The 17,354-nt window shown below is 25.8% G+C and overlaps 1 protein-coding gene across 2 annotated transcripts; it reads right to left on the bottom strand.

The window, feature by feature from the left end:
* Positions 1-1,517: 1,517 nt before the first annotated feature.
* On the bottom strand, positions 1,518-16,043 carry LOC107165069 (transcription factor SOX-10-like). 2 transcript variants are annotated; one of them, XM_015513129.2, is made up of 6 exons: positions 15,675-16,043; positions 9,891-10,037; positions 5,286-5,507; positions 4,393-4,568; positions 3,397-3,753; positions 1,518-2,053 (listed from the first exon to the last, which is right to left on the bottom strand). In XM_015513129.2, exons 1-5 carry the CDS (start codon positions 15,869-15,871, stop codon positions 3,455-3,457), a joined length of 1,041 nt encoding a protein of 346 aa, XP_015368615.1. In that variant the 5' UTR covers positions 15,872-16,043; the 3' UTR covers positions 1,518-2,053; positions 3,397-3,454. The 2 variants fall into 2 exon arrangements, with proteins under 2 accessions (XP_015368615.1, XP_015368616.1); XM_015513130.2 differs by having other exon boundaries at positions 1,519-2,053; positions 3,483-3,753.
* Between the last annotated feature and the right edge of the window lie 1,311 nt (positions 16,044-17,354).

Here is a 17,354-nt window from a genome sequence, read left to right as displayed (position 1 = left end):
AATTAATACATAGTACGTATATTGTGTTGTTTGAAACGTCAAGTTTTGTAACATTTAAAATATTTAGATACACAGTCACACAGGTATTAAAACTGTTGTATCAATATTTTTTTTAAATCTTGATAAAAAATTCCTACATGGGGGGTTGCCTATATTACTATTGTATACCTGTATAGTATATACAGGGTGATTCTTTTATCAAACAACACTCATTATTTCAAAAACTATTGAATTTTTTCAAATTTTTTTTTTTTCAAAATTTTGGAACCATCTTGTTCTAGAACTATATATTTTTTAAATATTTTCACCCTTATATTTATCAGGCTAACTATTATCAACTTTTGATTTTCAAATGACAACCTATACTTAAAATTTGATAAACTAGAAAGGCTATTTTTTCAATGAATTTTCCCGTTTAAATTTTCATTTTTCGTCAATTCGTTTACAAGATATAGCCTCCCAAAGTTGGGTGGTTTTGGGTGGTGTTTGTGTGTTATAGGTGTATGTTAGGTGGTATTTACAAACAAACACCATATAAGTGTTGTTTGATAAAAGAATCACCCTGTATATATATATATATATATATATACAACAATAAATATTAAACATATTATAATAACAATATTTTTATCGTAGACAACTGTTCGATAAAAAAATTAACTCTTTATTACGGTACCTACCTGCCTACCTAATACCTATTACATAATATTTGCATGATATACTTATCAAACAAAATATGTGGTTTAAACATAGTATAATCTAATCTTACAATAATGTATTACTTTATTTTAAATATTTTTTTTAGAAAGACATTTCTTTTACTTAGAATATAAGTAAAAGATACAGTTTTGAGTAACTTGTATAATTATTCAAATTTTTTAATTCTGATAATTTTGAATAAAAAATATAAAAATACAATAATGCAATTACAGTACAAAAAAACCATTTAATGTCAACAATACAATTATTACAATTTTGATATTGTATTATTAATAATCGATCTATTAAGAAGTAATAAGAACAATATTATGTGACTTAAATATAAAAGATTAAATTATAGACGCCTTGGTAATATACAAGATTAATTAATGTAACATTATTGAAAACAAATTAAAAAAGCAATCATTTAATTATTATAATATTATAATTTCATTAGAAAAAGAAGTTCTTTCTGACTATCGTAAATTAAAGACAGTTATTTAATTTAAATAGTATTATAGTAGTATAAAACATAAAAATATAAATTTAATTATTATTTGTATAAGCCTAATTAAAGGACTTAAATCAATAAATGTAATTTATATTTTATCCTATTTGTAAGAAGTCTCATTTAAAAATATCTGTCTGACATTTTTAATCAATTAAATATAATACCAAAAAATAAAGTTTAAGCTAATATTTTTAAATTTAAAAGCTTTACATTTTTTAGTCTTACAAAGTTAAAAATACATAAACTAAAAAAGTATAATTTTCTTATGAGATTTAAAAAAATATAAATTCAAATTTATGACATTAATTATTTTATAAGCGTATTAAATAAATTAAAAATATAATAATAATAATCTAACCTACTACCTATACCTAATATAATAACGTACAAACCTTACACGTTATAAATTATAATCAAACAACTATTATATCAGTTATAGTGATGAAAGGATTATGAAATGTATTGTTAAAAAAAGAAAAAAATTATAGTAAATTTTAGTAACCGGTGAAAAAAAATAACCGGTTTTATGTAAAAATTCTTGATAAAATATGAATCTTAAACGAGGGGATCATGTTTTCACTAAATTATAATGATGCATAAAAATTACAATTACATTAAATATAATTTATACAAGAGAAATATATTTTGTAGTATTAACAAAGCTTAAAATCTCATTGAAATGGAAATTAGTGGTTGTAACTAATTAATTATGATTAGCTTATGTTTATCCCCTTATAATTTAATGACTGTTACGTTTGCTGAGAAAGGGGTGAAATCGTGAAATGTATATATTGAGACAAGCTTAAAATCTTTAAGTGGGTCATCATTTAAAGCGGCAGAATTCTGAAATGTTAAAATAAAAACCATATAATACATTTGATAAAATATAATAAACATACGACACATTTATTTTAGTTGATTAGCAACTAGTAATAATAATAATTTTTACAAGTATAATGCCAGGCAAACCAACCCCCTCCACCCAATAAGCTCAATATTTAAAACATAACACTTTAAGTTTCATCATATACGTATATGGTATATATTATATATAGTGCAGATGGGTCGCTCATTTTTATCATAATGCATATAATAATGATTAAACACTACACTATGCCATATAAGATCACGTGTCTTTGAAAAAAAATTTGAATTAATATTAATGCACCTATTTAAATTGTAATATACTTTCTAGCAGTACGTGTAAATCTTAAAAATATGAATAGGTGCCAGGTGGTACATAATATAACATTTAAAAGTCAGAGAACCGCTGCACTATACAATGCAGGTATTGTTATTCAAAAATAGTATGATTACACATTATATTGGTTCCACAGTCAATTATTGAACTAATTTTTGTAATGTTTAAACTTAACTTGATAAATAAATTGATATTTTTTTTTACTTCCCATGAAAAATCAAACTAAACACTATAATATATGTATACAAAAATAATAATTTTTATCAATGTGAAAAATAATTAACAAGAAATTTTAATTCGTTACAAGCAATGAATAATATTATATACATGCATGTTATCATTAGACAACAGTGACACTCATGCATGGTGCAGTTAATGATCATTGTATAAAAATTTTGTTCTCATACATAAAAACTCCCACAGCCCCTGAATGGTTTCAAAACTTCGCCCTTATCTATATATTTAATGCGTCTCCTACGCATTATTGGAGCTAATAAGATTATTGACATTTTCTGTGTGAACGTCGTTGATATTTAATTATTGATGAAAATATAAATAAAAATAACTTGATACAAATATTTTAATTTACATAATACGTCTAAATTAATATATTTAAAATGCTATTTGAATATAAACGTTTTAGTCTCAACATACTCGAATGCATTATTTTTATCATGCAGATAAAAATATAATATTATAATTTAAGTAGGTGCCTAATTGAATATTTTATATTGATAAAAATATTGTTTTTATAATTAAGATTTTTTTAAAAGCCTTAAAAAATTATTCCTCATTATTATAATATCAGTCATCCAATATTCGGTTATTGCGGCTACAGAAAAATAACACGAATCCACATACAATATATATGGTGACTATAATATATTATCGTCTAATTACGTTAACAATTTTTACCGATTAACAACTAAAAAATATTCTTTGAGTATTTTACACGCAAATAAAAAAAATACAAACAAAATAGTACCTGAGTATAATAAATAAAAAATATATATTTATATATAATATTATAAATAATATTCAAGTTAGTTATTATAGTTGTTGACGACGTACTGATAAGGCGGCAGGTATGACGTTTGATGTACCGAAAAATGTTGCTTGGCCGTATTCGGTTGCATTTCGTGATACCTGGCATGATAATAATATTGTTCACCAGGGTCAACACAACTGCTTGACGTGGATGGATATTGGTTACTCATTGTTAGGTACTGATCCAGTTCCGAACTGTCCACCATGTCAGCTCCAATAGCCTCCACCGCCGGTAGATCATCCATACGACCAAAATCTAGACTGTAATCTATCGCAGATTCACCCGATTCACCACCTTAAATAGCAATAATAAATGTTAATAATTTATTATTAATTAAATAGCTTGAAATCAGCTTGAAATGTAACACAAGATTTTTTATAAATTGTTGTTAACCATTTAAAGTTATATAAAAAATATCATACTCAAACACAACAAATTTGTACAGATATTTTGAGTTATCGTTTTAACGAAATTGAATATTTACAACAAAAAAAAAAACGAATTTAGTTATTTTATTATAAATAAAAAAAAATATTAACCGTTGGATTTGAAACTTTTCGGAAATATATTAATATATTTATTGTAAATAATATGACATTTTCAAACTATTTATACACACCATGCTCCGGTGCGGCACTCGGTATTGGTTTTATAGTTAATAACAATAATTAATAAATTATAAAATATCCTTAAAGAACGTGGCACAGTCTTAGCTCAGAAGCATTTTAGTATAATTTGCAACGATTTATCATTGACCTAAAATCTGACACATATTTTATAATGTTGCAGCACAATGGCCTTACTCAGTGGTACAGTCATGGTACAACTCGAGGTCGAGGTATACAATAAAAATTTATATAGCTGCAAAACGACTTTCCCGGTTTTTTTAAGTTAAAATAGATGGGCGACGAGCCGAAGTATTTCAATGCTTACCGTAACAAATAGTATGCGTAGTGTTGCAATAGCCGTTTTTGAGTTTGGCTGGGTAATAGTTTGGAGTAGTAGGAGGAGTTAGTGGTTCTGGTGCTGAACCAGATGGACTATTACTACTGGTCGATGATGAGCTGGCAGGAATCATTTCTTGTTTAATTGATCGATTACTAGTGGTGCTATTTATAAAACAAATAAATAATAATAACAAACCTAAATATTAACAATTGTTATAACTTATAACCAACATACAACAAAATTCTGATTACCGAAAATAATAATTATTCAAATCTGAAACTGTATAACATTAAACCTAATCGATAATTAATCAAAAGTTATGCTTATACCTAGTTAAAATAGTTATAAACATACATAATTAATAGTAAAGAATAAAAAAATATAAATGCTTGGTTTATGCTTACAGGTATTTTACGATCAATTTAAAAGCAGCACCTACGAATCTATCTATTTTGATTCGTGCTGTGATAATTCAAAAGTGTATTTAAATGTGTATAGGTAAGGTAACAGTTTAATATAAGAAAATATGCATTTATCTGAAAGCGTTCTAAACGCCACACGGTTACACAGAATAAGTGTTAATATTATAATAAATAGACATCGAGATATTATTGTATCTTTGAATATTATGAGATTGTCATAAAAAAATCTGACAAAAATGTATATCTAAGTTATATCGAAGTACGCTTAAAAATACCTAGCAATATGAAACTAAGTTCAAATCGTTTGATATATTTCGATATTATTAAGGTCTTTATTGTCTATAATCTTATAAGCAAATCATAATAAATGCACATTATATAAAAATATGTACATTTATGGATAATTTACAATGTGCACAGACAATTTTAAATACATTTTATCATTATTATTATTACCTGTTACAGTTCATCGACATGTCATGTTTTAAATTCCGTTGATACTGAGGATCGTTTGGCTCAGATTTATCATGCTTTGATTTGTCCTGTATCTTTGGCATGCCCTTAGCCGCCTTGCGTCGACGTGGTTGATATTTATAATCGGGATATCTGTTCTTGTGGAGCACTCGCAGCTTTTCAGCCTCTTCTATAAATGGCTGTTTATCATCTCCACTCAAAAGTCTAAAAAAAAAAAATAGTATATTTAAAAAATAACTATAAGTCACTAATATATGGTTAGATACATAATAATTTATATAATCTTCCCGCCAATTTAGGAGATAACTAGATTACAGTAATTATAATTTATATTATTTCAAGTTCATTAGCAAAAAAAATATGATCTTTATAATATATACTAATATACCTAAGTACTGGTTTCCTAAAAGTCAGGAGTTTAATGTTTCTTTTTAATATTTATTAATTATTATATTTAATATTTTTATTATGTTTTTTTGCTATATTTAATTATATAATTACATGTTGATTATTAGTAAGAAAACTATGATCTTTATAATATATACCTAAGTACTGGTTTCCTATACAAATAAATGTCATAACGATTCATGATCAAGAAAACTCTGATCTGATTTTGAACATATAAGTAAGTATATAACTATATACTTATAAGTAACCACGTTCATGGTACATATACAATATACGATACCTACCTATCCTTATTTATTTTACATTTTTACATCAAATAATAGGTACAGCAAAAAAATACAACATATACATTGAAACTGAGAAAAAAATGTGTGTCAATGATTATAATAAGGTATTTAATTTATTTAGATTAATTATTTAATATTTTACAGACAAAACTACAAAAATAATGATAATTGAAATATTTCATTTATTAAATTTCATGAAATTTTCAAACACTAATAATATTACACGATCGTGTATTAACGTCAGTGTATCAAAACACTTATTAAAATATTTACGTCCAATAAACTAAACTAAACATAATATATTAGTTATACGTCGTTAGCCGTTACAGATGATTAGACGATTAGCTCATAGAATCCCATAAAGTTATAATGTGTTTGGTATTAACGTTCTGTATATACAATATGTACAAAACTATATAAGCACGTTAACCGTTAATATCATATACTTTAGGCCTTGGAAATCATAAATTGAATGTACTATATTTACTGCGGTATGAGTGTATACTGTATACGACCCGTCCCCGGAATGCACAAAATTTTATCTTGGTCCTAATTATTTTTTCTCTCTACAAAACTATATATCATTATTCTTTATGATTTTTGATGAACGCCTTAAAGAAAAAAAAACCCGTACGAAAATCACAGATATTGTATAATATTATCATAGGATACCGGAAATATTTGCTTTATTTATATTGTTTTATCCTTGTGTTGTGTGCACCTGTTGTCAACCAGCCAAGGGATGAAAAATGTATTCCTCATGTTTTTTTTAATATTTGACATACCCAAAGGGTTAACATGTTTTAGGGTTGAAAATAAACGGACAATTAAACGTACGTCCGATTTGTCCCAGATGCTCGTGTGCCGGCATATCCGTCCCTATAGACACTCCCTGTATTATGTCATATTACCATTTCTGAGAGAGACTAATTAAACGCGGGAGTGTCTCTCTGTGGAGTATGACCTTTCCCATTTCAATATTAATATTTTACGCTCCACTACAGTGTACAGAAGTTTAAAAAAAAACAAAACAAATTGAAGACCCGAGATTATTATTATTAATTTATTACTATGAAAAGTTATAGTACGCATTGTAATAAAAAGGTGAATTTATTTCTTTAAACATTAATATATATAGTTGCCCATGCGCGTACACTATTATCATACACGTCCTAAGTTCTCTTGTACATAGTATACTTATAGGTACCTCTACAGCCATTTTTACATAATAATATGTGAATTATTCATCATAATAAAAAACCTCTGAAAAGTATTTACTGTAAAATTGAAAAATAGAAAGTTATAAAAAATGCATACACTTAAATAAAACAACTGAACTGAATTTGTGCAAAAACTTTAATCTCATAAATATATACGATTTTTTTTCGTAAGCCTGTGGGAACTGAATTTTGACACCCACATATTATATCATCCATTAATTTCACTTATAGTTCTAGCTACATGATGTTATTATAAACAACACATCATGAGTAATTTTGAATTTAATATATAGGTACCATACTACCGTGTTATATTATTTTATAGGAAATTGACTCTAAATGTTTATAACTAAAGAATCATTAGAAAAGTTCAGAAAAATAATACATAGTGTTATCAAAACGTGATTATTATTAACGGTTCCATAATTAAGTAGGTAATTCAAGAAAAATTATATTGGTTTTATACTTTTTTATAAGTCACTTCACAATATTTATGTGTTATAATATACATATTTACAAAAGATTTAGTTGGTTAATGGTATTACTATAGAGTTAATCATGTACTTATTACTTTAACAAAGTTTTTTTTTATATTAAAAAAAATTCAACAACCAACTGAAACCATAAATATAAAATATTTACAAAAAAATAATTATATTTAATATATTAATTTACACTTATTATGTATAAATGTATAATATATAAATATATATTATTTTATTCTATACAATGATATGTTAATAGTAGATATTTAGTTTCAGAATTAAATACAAAATAAAATTCAGTTGTTATAAGTGAAACTATTGAATTAAAAATATGTTAACTCATCAAACAATTTAGGTACAAATGTCATATTAATATAGCCTGTCAATTATGCCACAGAAATATAGCAATTTTTCCGTGAACTAATGAAGTATAAATATATACAATAATATTATAGATAGTTACGATATTACTAATAAATGTCTAATTTAAAAATAAATATTTTACTTAAAAAAAAAGCAGAATCTTATAAAATAATTGCTTATACAATACAAATATTAATTATATTTTTTTTTTTTTGCATGATCAATAATATAATGCAAGTATTATTACTATACATAGATTTAATATGTATATAATACTACGTCAATTCTGTATTATTTAGCTACAAAATGAGAACGAAATGTATTGAAGTGTATTTTATTCGTTTTATTTAAATTGTAAATCTTTACTTGCATTTTATCTGTTAAAAAATCGCTTTTAACGCTTACTGGTAGTTCAAATATTATTCGTCAGCACTTTAATATGTAAATCGTGTTTACCACAATTTTAAACTGATCTCAGATCTAATCGTTGATTTTAGTTTTTAACTTCTCTTTGAATTATACCGCTCAAACAAAAAAATAGTTATAATACTTCAAATTCAAATTTTAATCATAGATTATAGAAATATAAATGAAAAACTTATCAGTGTTAAGATTTCGTACTTTGATCTGAGTATTAATATATAAAGTATAAATATCTAAATATTTTATGTAGGCAGTTATTTTATGTTTATTATTATTAACGATATTACGAATACAACTAAAAACGAGTAACGATTATAAAGTTATTGAAAATTTCACGACTTAAGATATCATATTATTAATATTAATTATCATATTAATAGGTTAAACTTAAGGTTACTGGTTAGCTTTCATTTTTATACTATGGCTAGACTGTAAGCTACTTTATTTCAATTAGATATGTTTTAACAAATTATAAAACATATTGATATTAACGCTATATATAGGTAGTAGTATAGTAACTATATATAAAGATATAGTTGTATGGCATATGTATAGGTATATGTTACCACTTAAGTATATAATGATAGCTTCAATACACCTTGATTTAAATTTAAAGCGATAAATAAATATTCAAACTTTCTTCAATTTGTGCAAATTTTTATATTTATTATGCTCGAAAAAAGGTAAATTAATTACAATTTTTACATAATCAATTATCTCCAAAAGGATAGTTTTGTATCATAAGATATAAGAATATAGGTATACATAGTTAATAATATATATACATTAACAATATACTTTTTACATATGCATTATGCATATTATATTATTATTCATTATAATATGTATAGTACCTATTGTATATTTTTAGCAAGTATCCGCATGTATCTGTATAATTTGAATTTATAATTTTAAACAGGAATATGCATGATGACTTATTGAAATTAATTAGGTGCTTATCCATATTCAAAAATATTAATAATATTTACTATATATCTTTATATGAAACAATATGATATAAGAATACAACAATTACATTTTGTTCTATATAACACCATTATAACTAAGAAAACTAATCGATGTTTATTTTATTTATTTATTATTATTATATTATTGACAAATATATATTTTGCTACATCGTAAACTTAGTTTTTTCAATTAATATTATGGTTTTGATTTATTCAAAATTAAATATTTCAACTATGTTTAATTCAATGTTTAATATGTTTTTTAAAAAAAGAATAAAACTATATTAAGTTATTTTGATATTCGTATAATTTGTTTACCGCTATAGCTGCTACATTTTAATACCTATACAATTATTGAATTATCAATATAAATAATTGACTCTTTAGTCTTTATATATTTAATAAAAAATACGTAATTTTAAATAATATTTACCTCCATAATTGTCCAAGCGTTTTACTAAGCTCGGCATTGTGAAGTTGTGGATACTGATCGGCAAGCTTGCGACGTGCTGCTTGAGCCCAGACCATAAAAGCGTTCATTGGTCTCTTTACATGATAATTTTTCTTCTCTGTAGGAGGTCTAAAAAATAAAATGTATGTGTTATTAAGATATCCATTAATCATTTGTTGAAACAATTATAATGTATAATAATAATTGATCTTTAATTCTTTATTATATCGATCCATAAAACATATTATTATATTATATTGAGTTACTAAGACTTTAAACTAATTTCAAAGCGTATTATATTATGTACTATTATTAAGTACAAAAACGAAGATAATACAACAGTACTTATACAATATCAATTTGAAATAAATGAAAATTCGTAATAGATTTATAAACCAACATTTGTATGTATGAGATAAATATTATATATATATATTGAAATTTTGAATATAACCTATATAATTTCACGTAAGCAAATTATATTTTTACGTATAGATAAATAGTTATATTATATGCTAAAATAAACATTATACAATTATAATTTATAATTAACACACTATTCTCAAATTACACGTTTCCAGTAAAAAATAAAAACGTTTACTATTTTTATCAACATTATAAATTTCATATGAAAACCCTCAAAGTTATAGCAACTATAACGGTTCAGTTAAATTAAATGTAAAGACAGGCGACTGATAGTATCTTCCCTTGCGAGTTTCGACCGAAAATACGTATTGGTAGGTGTCCAAGACTCATATGTTCTCGAAAAGATATGACAAGACGCATAAACGCGTACGTAATTTGTATAAACATTACAATAATTAAGTATACCTACGCGATGGCCACGGTTCGTAAACGAAGAAATTACGAACTGTAAAAAAAAAGTGTCGTCTATTAATTACACAAAACATGCGATAAAATTAATTATAGCAACGATCGGCGCGGGCTTAATACGTCAAAATAATAATAATATTGTAATTACGACCTATCGTGATTTTATTCGTTCACGCATCGTTATGATTCGTTTTTACAAAACCACAATACATATTTCTTGAAAAACTATTATTAACACGATGAACATTTTTTAGTAACTTGATGGTAAATAATAATTGGATACTAATTTTAAAAAACTTACACACAAAATGCTTTTGTTTTACCCATTTTTATACCCATTAATCTTGTATGATAATTCTGCGATTTTCACGTCATACTTCATAAATACATATGATACGTCGTGTATTTTTAAATTTTACTTAATTCATAATAATTCACAATTAATATTTTAATCGTCATAATGATTCAAATATGACGTATTACTTAGATTATTTTTATTTATAGGTAATATTACTCGTATTTTCATCATAAGTAAACGCCATTACTCATATTTTAGGCCTTATAGATAATATAATATTATTCTCCTCGTGAATTTATATTAGTACACGAAGAACGGTTAAAAGTTATCTCGCATGACAATGTGGGATAGAACTTATACAAAAAATGTTGCGAAGACATCCTACTCCTTATTTTTCATACACGAATACCTGGGAGTTTACCAATTGCGCTTAAAATTACCTTTTCATATACCAATTGCGCTCTAAACATTTAAGGGTCGATATACCAATTGCGCTCTAAAAATTTTAGGGTCGATAGACCAATTGCGCTCTAAAAATGTTAGGGTCGATAGACCAATTGCGCTCTATACATTTTTTACATGTATTATACAGTTTTACAAGGTTTATGCAGTTTAGTCAATGAAATCTAAAATAAAATAATATTAATAATAATCAGAGAATAGGTGGTTAAATCATAAAGTAATAAGATTTTGAGTTTATATGATGTTTACATGATATTTGTATTTTGCATGCTTTAATAATAATAATATTTTTTTTTAATTATAATTTGAACATGGCATTACAATTTAGAATAATATAATTTGGTTAGTTTACAGAATAATATATTTGTTCAATAATACATTTTTTCACTACGAGGAAAGGAGAATATAATCATCATAAGTATAAAAGAACAATTGCCTACATTAAGATATTAAAATAATTCATTTAGTCACCACGAGGTATAATAATAATATGCTAATTTAAAAAAATATATAATACAATTTTCGTACATCACTCAAATGCATACTTCCGTGATCAAAATATGTGCGTGATAATAATAATGTTTCATAAAATTCCCGATACTGGTATAAAATATATTAAAACCAGTCACTTTAGCTAGTAATCAATTGATCAATAAATATCAGGCAAATTTTAATACAAGCGCAATTGGTATATTGACCGTAAAATATAAGAAGCGCAATTGGTACACTGACCCAAAAATATATGCAGCGCAATTGGTACACTGACCCAAAAATATATGCAGCGCAATTGGTATATTGACCCTTAAATACAAATTTTGTTTTAGGCGCAATTGGTCCATAGCCGAATACCTACCTCTTTTGAGTTTTTAAATTTCTTCTTGATATTTGTACTAGATACTATATATTGTTATAAGTAACATTACTATTTTATAAATAGAATTTCATAAATTCTTTACCTTTTTAGCTTATTTGCATTATGTAAAAGAAACTATAAATGTATAACATACTCTTATTTTCTATTAGGTTGTTAAAAAACAATGAGAAAAGCTTAGATGGTTAATTATTGAATTCTTTATAAAATAACTTAATATAATATACACTATATTATATTTAAAATATAATCCTCAGATTTTTTTCTTAAAAACCGCTGCTTAAATTTCTCTTCTTAAAATTGTTTAGACATTGTTTTTATTAACCCCCACATATTTTGTTTATTTAAAGAGTATATAATATCGATTTAAAAAAAAAAAAAAACAATTGTACATCCTTTTTTACTTAATGGCAGACACGTGTGGTTTGAATGAAAATTCACTTTCGTCCTTTTCACCACAGGGTTATTTACGATTGACCGTGGTTTGTGTTTGATGTTTAAACAAAAATTAGCTGACTGTAGCGTTTGAAATATTGATCATCATGACATGACACTAGGCGTCAGATAAAATTAACAAATATTTTTATAATTTTTTTTTTCGATTTAGATTTGTGTTTGGGACCTCGTAGGCGTTGGATCATAAAGACCGCTATCAGTATAGTTATGCTGATATTATTTTTTTATTATAACATACACTTTACTTAGATATAAAACTAATAGCCTATCGAATTAGATTCCATCCACGTTGTATGTCTTACTAAAGAACTTCCGGCCGTCCCTTATCTTCCGGTAAGACGGACGTAAAAAAAAATGCCGCCAATGTCGTCGGCAGAAACTGTTAACATTCCTTAATGAATCCAACTAGAGCATAATATTTACTTATCAAATATTATGAATACGCAGGTCTTCATATCGCAAATATGCATTTATTATTTATTTTTAAATGTATATCTGTATCCGTAAACGGATATCTTTGAAAAAAAATGTTTCGATTATATTGTACAAATTTTATTGATGGTTATAATTTATTATATTATAAATATTTTTTCTATAAAAAATGAATTAACGAAAAACAATACTTCAATAATATGTATGATAATAACTAATCGATGATTAAACAATTGTTTCCGGGGTTAGTGGTTTTTTATATTATACTATAAAATAATTTATAAAAGAAATTAAAATAATAATAACTTTTTAATTGTATCAAGATATTATATAATTTTATACTCAATGAGAAATAAATGTAGTTACCATATAATACCTTTTAAGTATTATGGGTACTATTATACTATTATACCTTTATACTATTTAAAGTTAAATAACATCATAATTTTTTTCCTTATTCCACACCCGTTTAAATTGCATTGATAGAATATAATCAAATGTACCTACATGCCATCAATATTCATCATAGAAGTATAATAAACAATTAATCATTTCAATTTTGTACGAACATTGGCAGAATCTTTTAGGTAGGTTTAAATTTAAATTTAAAAACATCAGCACCAGAAAATGGATTTTAAATTTAATCGTTTAGTGTATAATAGGTATAAAGAAAAAAACGATTCTACACGGAGTTCGCATTACCAAAAATGGTAGATTTTATTTATTTTTTTTTTTAAACAATTCCATAGATTTATTTTACTCAACGTTATTTTTTATGTTTTCGCAATTTATTCAACAACTAGAAATTTAAAAAAAAATTACCCTAAAATACAATATATGTTGGGGTTCTGTAGAAAACTTTTTTAAGATTTTCTAATGACTAAAAAAGTGACTTAAAAAGAAAAAACCTCATTTTACCACTTTTTATTTATCCCTCTTTTGAACCATTTGTTGTATAAAATGTCATCGTAAGTTAAAATATTAACTTTTCGATACGTTACTCTCAAATTATTTAGTAATAAAGTATAAATTACTTGGGTTTAAATTTAATGAAAATCTTACGTGACACTTACGATGCACCAACAATCTACAGAGAAAATGGGATTAGGAAACCCTTTTAATCCTTGAATATCCATTAACCCTAGCAAGTAATGTATTTTCTACAGCAAAAATAGAAATTTATTGATTTTGAATGTATGTATTACATTATGGCAATGATTATTACTATTGTTTTTTCAAATTTAAGAATTTTAATAAACTTTTTTTTATTAATGCATTTATGAGTTAAGAAAAAATATACATGAGTTTAGCAAAAAATTGAACCGAAGGTAATCCTTTGGTAGATATAATTTTGAAAAATGCTGACGTAAACTTATGGATAGAAGGGTAAAAAAATCGAGAATCATCTATTTGGACTACTGGGGTAGGCTAGAAGTAACACTTCTTGTCGAACAGAGCACAGACAAGAGATGGATTTATAAGTGGTATGGATCTATTTTCGTGTCAGGTCGTTAGGGTAGTTTTACAACAACAAATTTTCTACTCACACACTGACACAATCTTTCACAGCTTTCAAGAACATATATTTTCCGAGTTACCCTTGTCAATCCCAAATTAATGTTGAACATGCATCTTGATTTTTAATATCTTAATGCTAGTGGTAAATACTTAAAAATATATTTAATTAATAATGTTGTTATGAATGTTTTACTATAGAAAATTAGGTACCTTTGAATGTACTTATAGCATTAGTATTAGTATTATATTTTATTTTAAAATATATATATTTCATAAAAAATGTAATCAAATTGGTCAAGAGTCTTGAACCAACCAATCCCTAATCTTGATTGCAATTAAAAGCATATAGGCAAGTATTAAGTTCTTGGTTTGTATAACATAGAATACAATATAGGTATTTTAAATAAAATAATATTATAATATTATTGCAATGAAGATACATTGTCATTAGCGTTTTTTAATGGTGTTAATTTTTATAAGTTAACAAAATAAAACCAATAAATATCAGTAATCTTATAAATATGTCTAATATTCTTAAACAATAAGAAGTTTAGTAAATTATATGGTTAAAAGTTAAAATTAAAAATTTATAAAACCACGATGCTATGCGTGTTATGTTGGGTACTCATGTTATGCTACCTACCTAAAATAATTCAAATACAATTTGAGTTTTCTGAACTCATCTAAACGGAAACGTTAACATTGTGTTCAGGATGATTTACAGTTAAACTACAGCCGTACAATATACATAGAATAAGAATTTTTTTAGTCTAAATGTGACCTCGGAATTTTACCAGGCCAAAGGACCGTGTTTACGACGTCATTATATAATATACAATAGGACTAGTATTAGGATTCAACAATCGAGATTATAAAAGACAAAAAACAAACATACTTGGCAGGAACCGGCACCAGAGTCCAATCGTATCCACCCAAAACTTTGCTCACAGCGTCATTTATCTGCTCGTTGTCTTTCAATGCATTGCTCATCGCCGCCTTGGCAGCGGCCGTTACGCTCGCTGCCGCACTGGCTGTAATAGTGACCACTGGTTTACCGGATGGACCGGGTGATTTTACCAGCGAACAGTTCATGATTAAAATATTTATAAAACAAAAAAATAAATCTAGTCGGGTACACAAAATGTCTAGAATACAATATGATGAACGTACGAAATATCAAAATAACTAAAATAATGTATATAATCCGTTGGGCCGATCGAACTAACACAAACCAGACGGGACCATGTACTGTTGGACGGAGATCATGTCGGCTCGTCTCGTATAGATCTTATCGTAGATCTTTACTCCCACTACGCTAGACCAGGCGGAGCGTAACAGAACTCGCGCGGACCCCTGCCCCCCTACCACCACTTAATTGCACATTGCTTTTTTCACGGAGCACTTAATTTGATATATTTTTGAAATTCCTTTAAAATCAAAGTAAAAATAACAAATTATAAATATATAATAAAATAAAACAGAATCAACAATAATCCAACAGGTGAAGGAAGGGTTTCACAGTTATGCACCTATAATAATATAATATAATCGGAAGGTGAACCCATAAAATTAATTTACTTATTTTATTTTTATTTTTAACCGATGGCTTCCTTTATAATAAGACAAGTAATAACATAAAAAAAATTAATTTCATGATGGGTCAATATATAAAAGCGACTGATAACATAGAAGTACCAACTACTACGTAGGCAATATTTACTACATACTATATTTGACTTTCAAATATATATATTTTATAAAATTATACCGCTAATAATATTATACACATACTTGTTTATGCAAAGCGTTTGAAATTAACGATCGTCTAAATTAATGCATTGCGAATATATAATACATGTTATATGCAAATTGTATTTTTCTTCTGACAATGATACAGTGTTTTAGGGTCGCGCATTAATTATTTTCTTTATGAGTTATATACTAAAACGTCTAAAACTCAACATTATTACTATTATTAATTAAATAGTAACACACAACGGCAAGTGCGCATAAGGGTTAAACGAAATAACAAAGATTACACTAAACACTTACAATATTGTATAGGTAGCTTAATTTATATTTTTAACAATTGATATTATTACCTTGTGGCTTGTAGTTACAGTATAATCAATTTCATTGGTGTGAAAGAACACGAACAATTATAATATAATCTTTTTTTTTTTACAATGTTTTATCCAATTTGTTTCAAAAAAGAACAACTGGGGCAATAGGATTATACAATCAACTATATTTTTCAACATTTGCTGAGAACTATTTTTACCTGGTTACTATACCAATTAATAAGTACCTGGGTAATAACGAAAAAGGGTATATTAGTTATGAATTTAAATTTAAAAAATATCGAATTGGTATATCTACTGTGTGAATCACAATATTTAATGTACCTTTCCGTACCTAATAAATACTAACCTAACATACATATTGGCTTCAAAATCTATATATTTACATAGTACAATTGGATTTAGATAGACACATATATATTGAGGCTTATATTATATGCAAAATTATAAATATGTACCTAATATTTTCAAGAGATAAAAGCCATCTAATAGTA

The sequence above is a fragment of the Diuraphis noxia genome, unplaced genomic scaffold (genome assembly GCF_037042655.1).
Source record: "Diuraphis noxia isolate RWA-SAM2 unplaced genomic scaffold, SU_Dnox_SAM2 contig0003, whole genome shotgun sequence".
Taxonomy (NCBI): domain Eukaryota; kingdom Metazoa; phylum Arthropoda; class Insecta; order Hemiptera; family Aphididae; genus Diuraphis; species Diuraphis noxia.
This window is presented reverse-complemented; position numbering and strand designations above follow the sequence as displayed.